This window comes from Euleptes europaea, chromosome 2 (assembly GCF_029931775.1).
Source record: "Euleptes europaea isolate rEulEur1 chromosome 2, rEulEur1.hap1, whole genome shotgun sequence".
Classification (NCBI taxonomy): Eukaryota; Metazoa; Chordata; class Lepidosauria; order Squamata; family Sphaerodactylidae; genus Euleptes; species Euleptes europaea.
Window position 1 is genome coordinate 139,726,066 of NC_079313.1, and position 12,999 is coordinate 139,739,064.

At 53.8% G+C, this 12,999-nt stretch overlaps 1 protein-coding gene across 1 annotated transcript in view; it reads right to left on the bottom strand.

Moving 5' to 3' along the window:
• VSTM2L (V-set and transmembrane domain containing 2 like) overlaps positions 1-12,263 on the bottom strand; it is an 80,317-nt gene extending 68,054 nt beyond the window's left edge. The window contains exon 1 of the mRNA XM_056844484.1: positions 12,128-12,263. Coding sequence (XP_056700462.1) covers positions 12,128-12,239 — 112 coding nt within the window. The 5' untranslated portion in view covers positions 12,240-12,263. The remainder of the gene's footprint in view (positions 1-12,127) is intronic.
• Between the last annotated feature and the right edge of the window lie 736 nt (positions 12,264-12,999).

Here is a 12,999-nt window from a genome sequence, read left to right on the forward strand (position 1 = left end):
GTTAGGGGTTGGACTAGATGGCCTGTATGGCCCCTTCCAACTCTATGACTCTATGATTCCATGAACTGCATTGTGAAAGCCATCTTGAGCAATAAGGGTCTAATTAGTTAAAATAAAATAAATACACTTAGATGGTTTGTTGCTGTGATCTGAGTTTTTGGTTCTTTTCCTTTTGAATTTATGTGACTTACTATGAGCTAAATTTAAGTAGGTTAGAAATCCACACACATTAACCAATTCAAGACCCAAAGGAGGAGGATTTCAGGAGTCCCGTCTGACTTTAATTATACTTTGAATTTGGAATGTTATTTTTTCCCTCCACCTGTGTCTCTAAAGCAACATAAGGAAGGAAGGGAGAGGAACAGGCTGCTTAGATCTTTGTGCGGGTGGAATTTCCTATGCAAGGCTCAAGCGTAGGTACGATGAGAACTGGGATTCTTGAATTTCATTCCACTGTTCAGCATTTTTCCTCCTTTCTCCAGCGGAGGCACATTTTCCAACAGAGACTGGCGCGGATTCTCCTCCAAAGCTTTGGCTGCCATAAATGGGCTGGTTTTTAAGGTGTCTCGAGACTCCTTTTTTCTTCCTGCAGTAGACTTAAGAACATAAGAAAGGCCCTGCTGGATCAGACCAAGGCCCATCAAGTCCAGCAGGCTGTTCACACAGTGGTCAACCAGGGGCCTCTAGGAAGTCCACAAACAAGACGACTGCAGCAGCACCATCCTGCCTGTGTTCCACAGCACCCAATATAATAGGCATGCTCCTCTGATACTAGAGAGAATAGGTATGCAGCATGACTAGTATCCATTCTAACTAATAGCCATGAATACCCCTCTCCTCCATGAATATAATGTCCACTCCCCTCTTAAAGCCCTCCAAGCTGGCAGCCATCACCACATCCTGGGGCAGGGAGTTCCACAATTTCACTATGCGTTGTGTGAAAAAATACTTCCTTTTATCTGTTTTGAATCTCTCGCCCTCCAGCTTTAGCAGATGACCCCATGTTCTAGTATTATGGGAGAGGGAGAAAAACTTCTCCCTGTCCACGCTCTCCAAACCATGCATCATTTTATAGACCTCTATCATGTCTCCCCTTAGCCGCCTTCTTTCCAAGCTAAACAGCCCTAAGCATTTTAATCTCTCCTCATAGGGCAGTTGTTCTAGCCCCGTGATCATTTTGGTTGCTCTTTTCTGCACCTTCTCAAGCTCTGTAATAACTTTTTTTAGGTGTGATGACCAGAACTGTACACAGTATTCCAAGTGTGGCATCACCATAGATTTGTACAAGGGCAGTATGATATCAGCAGTTTTATTCTCTATTCCTCGTCTAATTATGGCCAGCATGGAATTTGCCTTTTTTACAGCAGCCGCACACTGGGCTGACATCTTCATTGAGCTATCCACTACCACCCCAAGATCCCTTTCTTGTTCTGTCGCTGCCAGCACAGATCCCATCAGTGTATATGTGAAGTTGGGATTTTTTGTCCCAATATGCATCACTTTACACTTACTCGCATTGAATCTCATTTGCCATTTTAATGCCCATTCTTCCAGTATGCAGAGATCCTTCTGGAGCTCTTCACAGTCCGATTTTGTTTTAACCACCCTAAATAATTTGGTGTCATTTGCAAACTTGGCTACTTCACTGTTTAACCCGAACTCCAGGTCACTGATGAACAGGTTGAAAAGCACCGGTCCCAACACAGATCCCTGAGGGACCCCACTGCTCACATCCCGCCATTGGGAGAACTGACCATTGAAGGTTGGTCCTCCGGCATTTATTCCTGAGGTTGCAGACCCAGGAGTCAGCACTAGGTGGGGGTATTCCAAATGGCACCCAGATCAAGTATGCTCATTTAGGATGATGGTTCTAAAATGTCAAAGCAGTAACAATTGTGGGGTGGGGGTGTGTGGAGGTGCTTCAGCAAGTCCCAAAGAGTGGCAGGGTTTGGGGTCTGACTTTCCGGTCTCAAAGGCTACTATTATTTGCCTTCTATTACAGACAGCAGAAACTACACCATGAGAGCATAATAACATATGAACATAAGAAAGGCCACGCTGGATCAGACCCAGGCCCGTCAAGTCCAGCAGTCTGTTCACACAGCGGTCAACCAGGTGTCTCTAGGAAGCCCACAAACAAGACAGCTGCAGCAGCATTTATCCTGCCTGTGTTCCAAAGCACCTCATATAACAGGCATGCCCCTCTGATCCTGGAGAGAACAGATGTGCATCATGACTAGAGACAGTGTGGTGCAGTGGTTAGACTGCTGGACTAGGAGCTAGGAGGCTAGGGTTTGAATCCCTGCTCTGCCATGGAAGCCTGCTGGGTGACCTTGGACCAGTCAACAACTCCCAGCCTAACGTACCTCAAAGGGTTGTTGTGAAGATAAAACGGAAGGGAGGAGAACGATGTAAGCCACTTTGGGTGCCCGGAGAAAAGTGGGATATAAACAAAGTAAATGAAGAGAATAAAAATATCTCAAAGCAGGTAAAAGCACTCATAAGTTGGAATTACTCCTCTGCCTGCTGGAGCACTGGGCAAAGCTGACCCCCATCCAATTTCTTTCTCCTGGCAGCTACTGAATAACGGAGATGCTTCCTAGAAAGCTCCAGTTTGGCAGCTCAAATGCTTCTTTGAGTTCTCAGACAAATACTTAGAAATCCCTCCCTGAGGCGGGTGGCACCTTCCCACTTCCTTAGCCGTGAAGATGGCGGAGAAATTCTGCTCCTTCCTAGGACTGGCTGCAGACGCATTAAGTGAATATCACAATGATGACATCCAGGAAAATGGCAGGACAGGAATCTCCCCAACACCACATCACACACACACACACACACACACACAATTGTTTGCACAGATGCTCAGGAATTACCCAGCACAAACACTACGGTGCGGCTGAGGCTGATTTTGAAAGATTCTCAATTTGGGTTGGTTTCTTTTGTTTTTTTGCTTTTCTTCCAACTGCACATTTGGCCCCAAAGCAGGGTTGCCACCTCCAGGTACTAGCTGGAGATCTCCTGCTATTACAACTGATCTCCAGCTGACAGAGATCAGTTCCCCTGGAGAAAATGGCTGCTTTGGCAATTGGACTCTATGGCATTGAAGTCCCTCCCCTCCCCAACCCTGCACTCCTCAGACTCCGCCCCCAAAAACTCCCGCTGGCGGTAAAGAGGAACCTGGCAACCCTACCCCAGAGCCACACCTGATCCCATTTTAAAACCGATAACTGCATTCTGGAAAAGACACAAGAGCCAAGGAGGCATCTGGAAGATCACTTGTGAATGCAGCACAAAAACAAATTCGTTAGATGTGTGAATCATCACAAAGAAGGAGGAGGAGGAGAGTTGGTTTTTATATGCTGATCTTCTCTACCACTTAACGAATCAAACCAGCTTACAATCGCCTTCCCTTCCCCTCCCCACAAGAAACACCCTGTGAGGTAGGTGGGGCCGAGAGTATGTGACTGGCCCAAGGTCACCCAGCTGGCTTCATGCGTAGGAGTGGGGAAACAAATCCAGTTCACCAAATTACCTTCTGCTGCTCATGTGTAGGAGTGGGGAATCAAACCTGGTTCTCCAGATCAGACTCCACAGCTCCAAACCATCGCTCTTATCTACTACACCATGCTGGCTCACACGATGGTGTGAGGACAATGGACAGACATGCAGCCCCTCCCCCATCCACTCATACTGGGCTCAGATCCCAAGGTGTTTGCATTCTGGAACATGCTCCATGCTCCTGACTACCCCCCCCCCAAGCCACAAGTTAGAGGGAGGACAGCAGGCCAGGTGGGGGCTCAAAGCCCTCTGTCCCACTAAAAAGGAGACGCCATTCACAGATCAGCTTGTGATGAAACAACCTCGTCAGCCCACATGGGCAAAGAGCAGGATTCATGGATTCAGGAGATGCATTTGGGTGGCTCAAGCAAGTGAGCCACTCCACACATTGTAAAATCCCAGAGATACTAGCCCTGTTTACATGCTACATTGAACATGTGTACATTTGCAATTGCCTTTTCCCTTCATAATGCATGATTTGGACTCTCCATGGGCTGAATCCCCATCGTGGCCATTGAACATCTTGAAATTCTGCCACCAGCTGGCAGTAATCTGGGCCTGCACCTGGGGAGTCCTGCATTCAAGTCCAGCCTCTGCTACATGTCCTCTCTCACCCTCAACTCCCCATTGATTCTTCTTTGCCCAAAAACAGGAATAAAAGGGACCATCCAAGGACAAAGGCTTCCATACAACATGGCTCTCAGGCCTGCGTAGTTGCTTTCCAAGATGCTAGGCAGCACGGGTACAAAGTCCCACAGGTTTTTGCCCCATCCAGTGACACATGAACATGTGAAGCTGCCTTATACCAATAAAAACTACCTGTCTATCAGGGTCAGCATGGTCTACTCAGAGTGGCAGTGGCTCCCCAGGGTCTCAGGCTGAGATCTGTCCCATGACTTACTACTTGATCCTTAATTTCAGAGGATAACCATGTCGGTCTGCAGTAGAACAGTTAGATCTGAGTCCAGTAGTACCTTAGAGACCAATGGTGCTACTGAACTCAAACCTACCTGATCCCTTTAACTGGAGATGCTGGGGATTGAACTGGGACCTTCTGCATGCCAAGCAGAGGCTCTGCCACTGAGCCCTGGCTCCTCCCCAGCATTTCAACCCAACACGCTTCAACCAGGCCACTGTTTGTTGCTGACGAATAAGAAGCACCAGGTTGTCACAGCAGGAAGAGCATCTCCGGCCCCCACATCCTCCACCACCAGTGGCTCCCTCACTGGAATTTATTACCACGGCCTTGTAATGCTCAGCACTCACTCAGACATCCACCCACAGTGTGGTCGGGGTCTCTATGAGGAGCGGCAGCATGTGAAGGAGACAGACAACTAGGGTTGCCAACTACCAGGTAATAGCTGGAGATCTCCTGCTATTATAACTGACCTCCAGCCGATAGACATCAGTTCACCTGGAGAGAATAGCCGCTTTGGCAATTGGACTCTATGGCATTGAAGTCCCTCCCCTCCTCAAACCACACCCTTCTCAGGCTCCGCCCCAAAAATCTCCTGCCGATTGCAAAAAGGGACCTGGCAACCCTACAGACAACACGATTCTCTCTCCCCCCCCTCCCCGTGTTCTTTTGCACGCTCACCATGAAAATGCGCAGGAGTTGGGCAGGGCCCAGGGGTGCAGACTGCCAACCTCCCCCCTCATCTGAGCTGGGATCCTGGCTGACTGTTCGACTGGCCTGGCCCAGCTCTTCCTTTCTGGGTGGGGAAAACCCTCCGTGTGGTTCATGCCTCGGCTGCCAGCACGTCTTTCAAAAACGTCCGAATCGGAAAATTAATTACCGCTGCCCTCCAAATCCCAACCCTCCTCATCCTAGCCCACTGCATATCAGCCTTCCAGAGCAGTATGGGGGGGAGGGGGAGCAGAGAGACAATCCTACAGGGAGCCGCGTCGTAAGCAATTGTGCTGAATGACGGCCCGAAAAACACGGCGGGCAGAGAATTCCCTGCTGGAAGCTTGTGGGAATCCAGCTGAATGCCAAGCGATTCTATGGGCATAATGGATAGAGTAATCAGCAGGGGCCGAGACAATGCAGCCCAGGGCTGGACGGGCACGGCTGGGGCCTCATTGTCCAGCCACGCAAGGGCCGGGGAGTCCAGGGGCTGCCAGCGCCTGCCAGCCCCAGCCCTTGGCCCTCGGCTCCTGCAGCGGGTGCTGCCCGCTCCGTGGCTAGCAGGACGGGCAGGCGTGGCACAGCTGGCTTCCTCGGGTTGCCTGCAATGGAGGCATGAATAATTGAAGGTGCTTGCTGGAAGGGAAAGTGGAGAGGGAGGCAGCCAGGAGGGGGGAGGGACAAAAGGCTTGTGTGCTGCAGTGAGGGCTCCCAGCTAGGTGCCTGACACACAGGGCTTGAGTCTGGTGCTTTGCTTCACCGTGTGGCCGCCAGGTAGACTCTGCACTAGCCAGGAGGCTCCATTGGCTTGTCCTGCCCCATTGAGAAAAGCAGCATTTTCTGACCGGCCCCATTAGCCAAGGGTGACGGGCAGTGAAGATGCTCCAGGCCCTTTGACAGCAGAGAGAGAAAGGGGGTGTTGGGCAGTCTGCAGAGCTTCAAGTGTGAGAAGCAAAGAACGAGCGGGGGTGGTGTTTCAGGGGAAGGGTGGTGGCTCAGTGATAGAGCATCCTCTTGGAGTGCAGAAGGCCTCAGGTTCAATCCCCAGCATCTCAGTTAAAAGAACCAAGTAGCGGGTGATGCAAAAGACCTTTCTCTGCCTGAGACCCTGGAGAGCTGCTGCCAGTCTGAGTAGACAATACTGACCTAGATGGATCGATGGGCTGATTCGTGGGGTTGCCAGCCTCCAGGTATTAGCTGGAGATCTCCTGCTATTACAACTGATCTCCAGCCGATAGAGATCAGTTCACCTGGAGAAAATGGCCGCTTTGGACATTGGACTCTATGGCATTGAAGTCCCTTCCCAAACCTCGCCCTCCTCAGGCTCTGCCCCAAATACCTCCCACTGGTGGCGAAGAGGGACCTTGCAACCCTACTGATTCAGTAGAAGGCAGCTTCACGGGTATTCATGTTTGTTTTCAGGGCAGAGTGTCGGAGTTCAGGGCCTTCCCTGCTCATCCCGCCTGGCAGGACAATGAGCTCAAGCCAGAGTTTCCAGGAGGAGATTATAAACGGGGGCCACCTGATGCCCTTGAGGTTTCTGGAGTGGCAGAAGATCACCGGGTGGCGGGTGAGGAGCTGGGCACGCCACCAGGCAGCCATAATCCCTCTGCTCAGTTAAATCCCATCACTGTCTTTTTGAAGGACACCTTGTTGAGTGCAGGGTGGTTTTTTTTGGGGGGGGGGCATTCCATGAAAGCTGGTGATGGGCGTCACTTGTATATGTGGCAGAGAAATCCCTTGCACAAGGGTGTTTGTGGCCGTCTCCCACACCGTCTAACCTATCCCAGAGCCTCCCTCTCCCTGCTCAGAGTTCAAGTCGATTAGCATCTATGCAGAGCAGCAGCACCCGCCCCCTTCGGCTGCTCTGATGCCCTTCTTAGGTTGCCAACTGCCTGAAGGGGGAAAAAAGTTCAGTCCCTTTTATAGAGCCTTAATGTCATATTTACCAGGTGGCGTTCTTTACCTCTATGCCAGGAAAGGTCTCAGCGGCCCATTTCCATGCATTAAGCCTCTATTAAAGGAATGGGACATTTCCCCCCTCCAGTCCTGTTGGCAACCCTTCGTACCTTCTTCCATGGGGCAGGGCCTAGCATGGCATGGCCCCCCTTTTGGAATTTTCCTGAAGAGTTTCTACTGGGTCAGATGCTCAGCTTCCCAGGAGAGTTTTTGGGGGCAGACTGGCTCCTAAAATCCCTTAGAATAAAATTCTAAAGTACACATGGGCATGCTATCTGGGCAACACAGACACAATCGGCCTTGGCTTTCCTACCTGGTAAGTGTACCCTGAACAATACCTTCAAAACACTCCAGCCACATTTCCTTCCGCTACACTGTGCGCTGCTGGTACACAATCTCCACAGCCTTTTCTCCCACTTTCCATGCTTGATCCAGAAATCCACAGATGCCTCATTGGAATGATCATCTGGATTTATTCAGGACATTTTAACTCGCTTTTCACTAGCAAAAGACTCGTCCTGAATAAATAAACACCTGCTATCATCTTGACCTCCTCTCATGGATCACACAGAACACAGGTTAGATCAAGGAAACCGCCCCATTTCCACAATCCGGGAGCCAGCCCGGTCAGAGCTCCCACGGGGTTGCTGGGTCTGCAGCTGGAGGTGCCTCTTCTTGAGCCCGGAGTGTATTTGGCTGTGCATCTGGGGTCTCAAATGTAAGCATCTGCCTGTTTACACCTATACATGTATGCACACACTCACACGAGAACTGCCTTGCTTGCCTTGGCACCAGCATCCCCCCCCACACACACACACACCCAGCAGCCCCGTCAAAGGAAGCAGGAAAGGATTGCTGGCAGTCTGGTCAACAGCTCTCTGCCTGCCCCCATCTCTGTGCTCGGTTTTGGCTCTCCCGGAACCTGCCCCGCACCTTCTTGCCCTATCTGGCACTTAGTTGCCTGTTTTGCCCCTAGATCCCACCACCCCACTCACGCTGCTTGCCCCCTGGCTTGGCCCTGCCACCAAAGGACCCTGGCACCTGGATGGATTCATGCAACACCCCCCCCCCAATTTCCTCTTTCCTGCTGGAGCTGTAGCCGAGGGCCCCTCTCGGGTCTCCCAACCAGCTCGTTTCTTCCATAGGGAAGGCAGCTGCCCAAAGAGGCCTCTGGGGTGGAGAAAAGGGCCACAGGACAGGGAGCTGAATGAGTGCTATGGGCAGCAGTTATCCGATGCCCAGTTCTCGGGAGGCACCCCTGGCTAAGGCAGGGCAGGGAGCTCCCTACTGCCTCTCCCCAGCCCCTGCTGCCACCTTCGATGCACGGCCGCCGGCTTCTGGGAGAGTTTCTGTGGCCTCCCTTGTGCTCCCTTGCTTTGCCGGGAGAAAGCTGCACCAGCAAAATAATGAACCGATCCGTTTCCAATCTGCTCAGCAGCCTCGGATACCGGTTTCCAGCACCCGCCACTTTCCCCACATTGGTATTCACCGACTGAACACAAACGGCTTATTATCCCCGACCCACTTACTCGCCGCTTGCTTCCCAGCCTCGTTAATAAAGGGCTCGCTTGTGATTAAGTGAGTGGCTGCAGAAGCCCTGGGGGACGGATGCGCTGCGATGGCATGCTGGAGGGTTTGCGTCGCCCCAGCCGCATTTGTCCCTCACCTCTATAGGAACCAAACCCTGTCAGAGGGGTCTCATTCTGGCACCTCTTGCGAGTGGAAGACTTGGCCTGTCCAGCAGCCTCCGAGGGACAAGGGGAGCTGCTGGGGCCTGCGTGGGCATGCCACCGGCTGATCCTTGAACATAGGAAGCTGCCTTCTACTGAATCAGACCATCGGTCCATCAAGATCAGTACTGTCTACTCAGACTGGCAGTAGCTCTCCAGGGTCTCAGGCAGAGGTCTTTTGCATCCCCTCCTACCTGATCCCTTTTACACGCCAGAAACCCAGGGGAATCACGATGGTCCCCATTCTTAATCTCCTCCTTGAAACTCTGGCTTGAGCTCATAGTCCTGCCAGGCAGTATGCGTAGGGACGGCCCTGACTTCCAACACTGTGAAGACAAACATGAATACTCGTGAAGCTGCCTTCAACTGAATCAGGCCATCAATCCATCTAGGTCAGTCTTGTCTACTCAGGCTGGCAGCGGCTCTCCAGGGTCTCAGCCAGAGAAGGATCTTTCACACCACCTGCTACCTGATCCTTTTAACGGGAGATGCCGGGGATTGAACCTGGGACCTTCTGCATGTCAAGCAGATGCTCTACCACTGAGCCACAGCCCCTCCTCTCCCCCACTTCCTCTCTGGCTAAGAAGGGATGGTGCTTGCTCTATGGCTCTCTTGACACCCCTGCAGAGCCAAGTCTCTGCCCCTCTCTCGGTCTTTAGGCAGCCAGATCAAAGCATCCCAACAAGGGTCAGCGGCTGCAGCTTCTCAGCCAGCTCCGGATCCCAAAAGGTGCTGCCAGAACCTTCACCCCACCAGCTGCTGAGTCAAATCCTGCCTCTTTCCCTGGCTCAGAACATGTTCTTCATGCAGCATGAAGAGGTGGAGAAGGAAAGGGATAGGAGAGGTATGGGGCTTATGACCATCCCGAAAGGACATTCCTCTCCGAGAACATCGTATTCCACAGATCCCTTTTCCTCCAGTGCCCCTTCCAGCTCTGTGGAGTCCCCATTTCTTCTTCTCAGTGCTGTTTTGCCTGCTGAGCTGGTAATCCTTTGCCTTGAGAGGAATCCATCATGCCCCACTCCACCTCCTTAATGGCATATCTCTGGGGAAAGTTACTCTATAAAACATACAATCTCTCCAGGTAATCATACAGAACACCCCAGGTGACCTCTGGAAAGAGCCGGAGCTTTGACTAGTCTCCAAGGGGAGGCTCCAAAGGCCACGGCCCCAGCTAGATTTGCCATTCACACAGGTAACACGGATCATTCTCCTACCATACCAAAAGCCCTGCCGGGTCAGATCAAGGGTCTCTCCTGTCTTCAAAGGCCACTAGCCAGATGCTTCAAGGAAGTGTTAAAGGAGGGCATGAAGGAAAGAGATCTCCCCCAGGGCTGGTTCTCTGCCCCAAACATGCAAGAAACCACTTGGGGTGGCACAGTGAAGCAGCCACCAGAGCTTGGCAGGGGCTTAGCTGGCTCCCAGTCATCAGTGGCATGGGGGTGACCAGCATCCCTTTCTGGGATGGGGCTGTGGCTCAGAGGTAGAACATCTGCTTGGCATGCAGAAGGTCCCGGGTTCAATCCCTGGCACCTCCAGTTAAATGGATCAGGTGATGGGAAAGACCTTTCTCTGCAGGAGACCCTGGAGAGCCACTGCCCGTCTGACCTTGATGGACCGAGGATCTGATTGAGAATAAGGCAGCTTCATGTGGGTCCTTGATGCCACTGGCTTGGACATGGCCAATGGTGGCACATGCCCAGTAGGGGGTGAGGGTGCCTTGCTTGTGGTGCCAAGATACTTTGAAGCATCCCTGCCCCCCCCCCCCCAGCGAGAACACCACAGTGTTAGCAGGAACTGCTTGGTATGATCTGAAAAGCCCTTTGAGCTACAGCTCCTGGAGGGTTGCTTCTGAGCTGTGGCTCAGTGGTAGAGCTTCTGCTTAGCATGCAGAAGGTCCCAGGTTCAGTCCCTGGCATCTCCAATTAAAGGGACGAGGCAAGTAGGTGATGGAAAAGACCTCTGCCTGAGACCCTGGAGAGCAGCTGCCGGTCTGAGCAGACAATACTGATTTTGATGGACCCAGGGTCTGATTCAGTATAAGGTAGCTTCGTGTGTTAATGTGTTCTCCTGGGATCTGTGTGGCTCTTAGCTCTGTTAAGAAGCTCCAAAATGTGCCCTTGGCTGGCTGGCTTGAAAGGGGCAGGCAATTTCCCATGGAGAGCCAAGTGGCTGATTTTAGCCTGACTGTCCAGGAAAGCTGCCTTTGGTTGTCCCTGGATGCAGGAACTGCACAAATCCTTGAAAGAGGAATTGGTAGTCGGGGTAGGCAGGGTAGGCAGTGGCAGCAGGCGCTACCTCAAAGTTGGAGAATGGGATGCGGGGTGGGGAGGGTCCTGTAGAGCCAGGACCCGTCTGTGACTGCCTGCGTGCATTTTGTTGCCTGCACACACTGGCCAAAAGAATATTTGGGGGCACTTCCAGCCCCTCACCTTCCCTCAACAGCATCTCTCTCCTGCTCCTGCACACCTGGAGAACCAGTTGCCCTAAGGATCAAAGCTCCCAACCTCTCTTTCCAAACACTTTTTTTTGTGGGGTGGGGGGATATCCGGGAAAGACCCCCCCCACACACACACACATGTCCTCGGGTTCACTTGGGTACATTTGCCGGTTTCCCAGCGGAAAACGCCAGGGATCGATTCTGGCCCCCTTCCTTCAAGCGGCTCTGGGTCACCCCCGCGCGCAATTCGCTATTTGTGAATGATCGATTGTCGATTCCCCCCAGCATTAAAATGCCGGGGGGGGGGAATCCGGGGAGCCAGGGCGAAAGGCCGGCCCCTCCCAGCCGTCCCTGCAGATCGATGGCTGGCAGGTGAAGCTGGTGTGGGGTGGGGGGTAGGAGGCAGGTCCAGTCCCCGAGCTCCAGAATCGCGGACTCTGCCCGGCGCCCTTGCCCCCCGCCCGCCCAGCAGGGGGCGCCCCACCTCGCACCCAACCCGCGCTTTTGCGCTTCGCATCCGACAATCCGGAATAAGCAGCGCCTCCCTGGTCCACTGCGGACAGGAACTAATTCGGATCGGGATCTTCACTGCATGCCTGAACTGTGTGTCTCTGCAGGAGGGAGGGAGGGAGGGAGGGGGGATCTGCCTTTTCATTCCTCTTGAACCCCAGCGGGGGAGGGGGAGGGGGGGTCGAGAGGTGCGTGAGTCCAGTTCAGGGCTGCCGACCGGGCATCCTGCGAGAAGCGGACCCCCGGCCGGCCCTTCCTCTGGGGGATCCACCCGTGTCCACCCCCCCGCCCCCCTGCACTCACCGTTGCCGGGGATCTGGTTCTCCCACTGCGGGGGTCGCGAGGAGGCGCCGAGCTGCAGGTAGAGTCCCAAAGAGTGGCAAAGGGCCAGCGTCAGGCCAAAGGCGCCCCCCATGGTGCCAGCCCCCGTCCGCCCGTCCTTCCGACAGCCCCTTCGCCCTGCTCACATCGGGGAGGGGGAAAGAAGCAGCCCGCGGCCCCCGCTGGCCCCGCCGCCCCGGAGGCGACGCTGCCCGCTGCCCGCTGCCCGCTGCCGCCCGGCTCGCCTCCGCTCCGCTCCGCCTGCCCGAGACTGCGGGACTCTTCCCTTCGGCGGAGGGCGCCACGGTGCGGCGGAGCTCCCGCCCGCCCGGCGGAGGGATCCGAGGGGGCTGGATCCAGCCTCAAAGTTTCTCAAAGAGGGGGTCGTTTTTAAAGCCGCGGTTCGTGCCGGGGGGGAGGGGCCTGTGGGCGGGGGCAGCCGCAGCTCCAGCTGGGTGGGGAGGGGGCGAGGGTGCAAACAGCAGCGCAGGGAACAGCAAGGACCGTCTCCCACCCCCCCGCCTCTAATTGTGTTATGGGGGGGGGGAAAGATGTGTTGGACTTTGCATTTGGGGGGGGGGGATCCCGTCGAAGATGCAAGAAAGGGCTTTCCTGTGAATCCCGATCAGGGCATGAAGTTCACAATTTTTCGTGCCTCTTGTCCCCTTCATCTCCTCGGGGGGGGGGACTTTTCTGCTGGCGCCGGATCTGGAAAAGTCTGCCCAAGTCAACGTGAGGGGGGGGTCTCCTTATGCCCCCCCCCCGTCTCCCAGAGACGTGAATCGGCCTGGAAGAGCGGCCCGACATTCCTATCTGGGAGGTGCAGGGGGCAGGAGAAGGGGGGGGCGCAACAA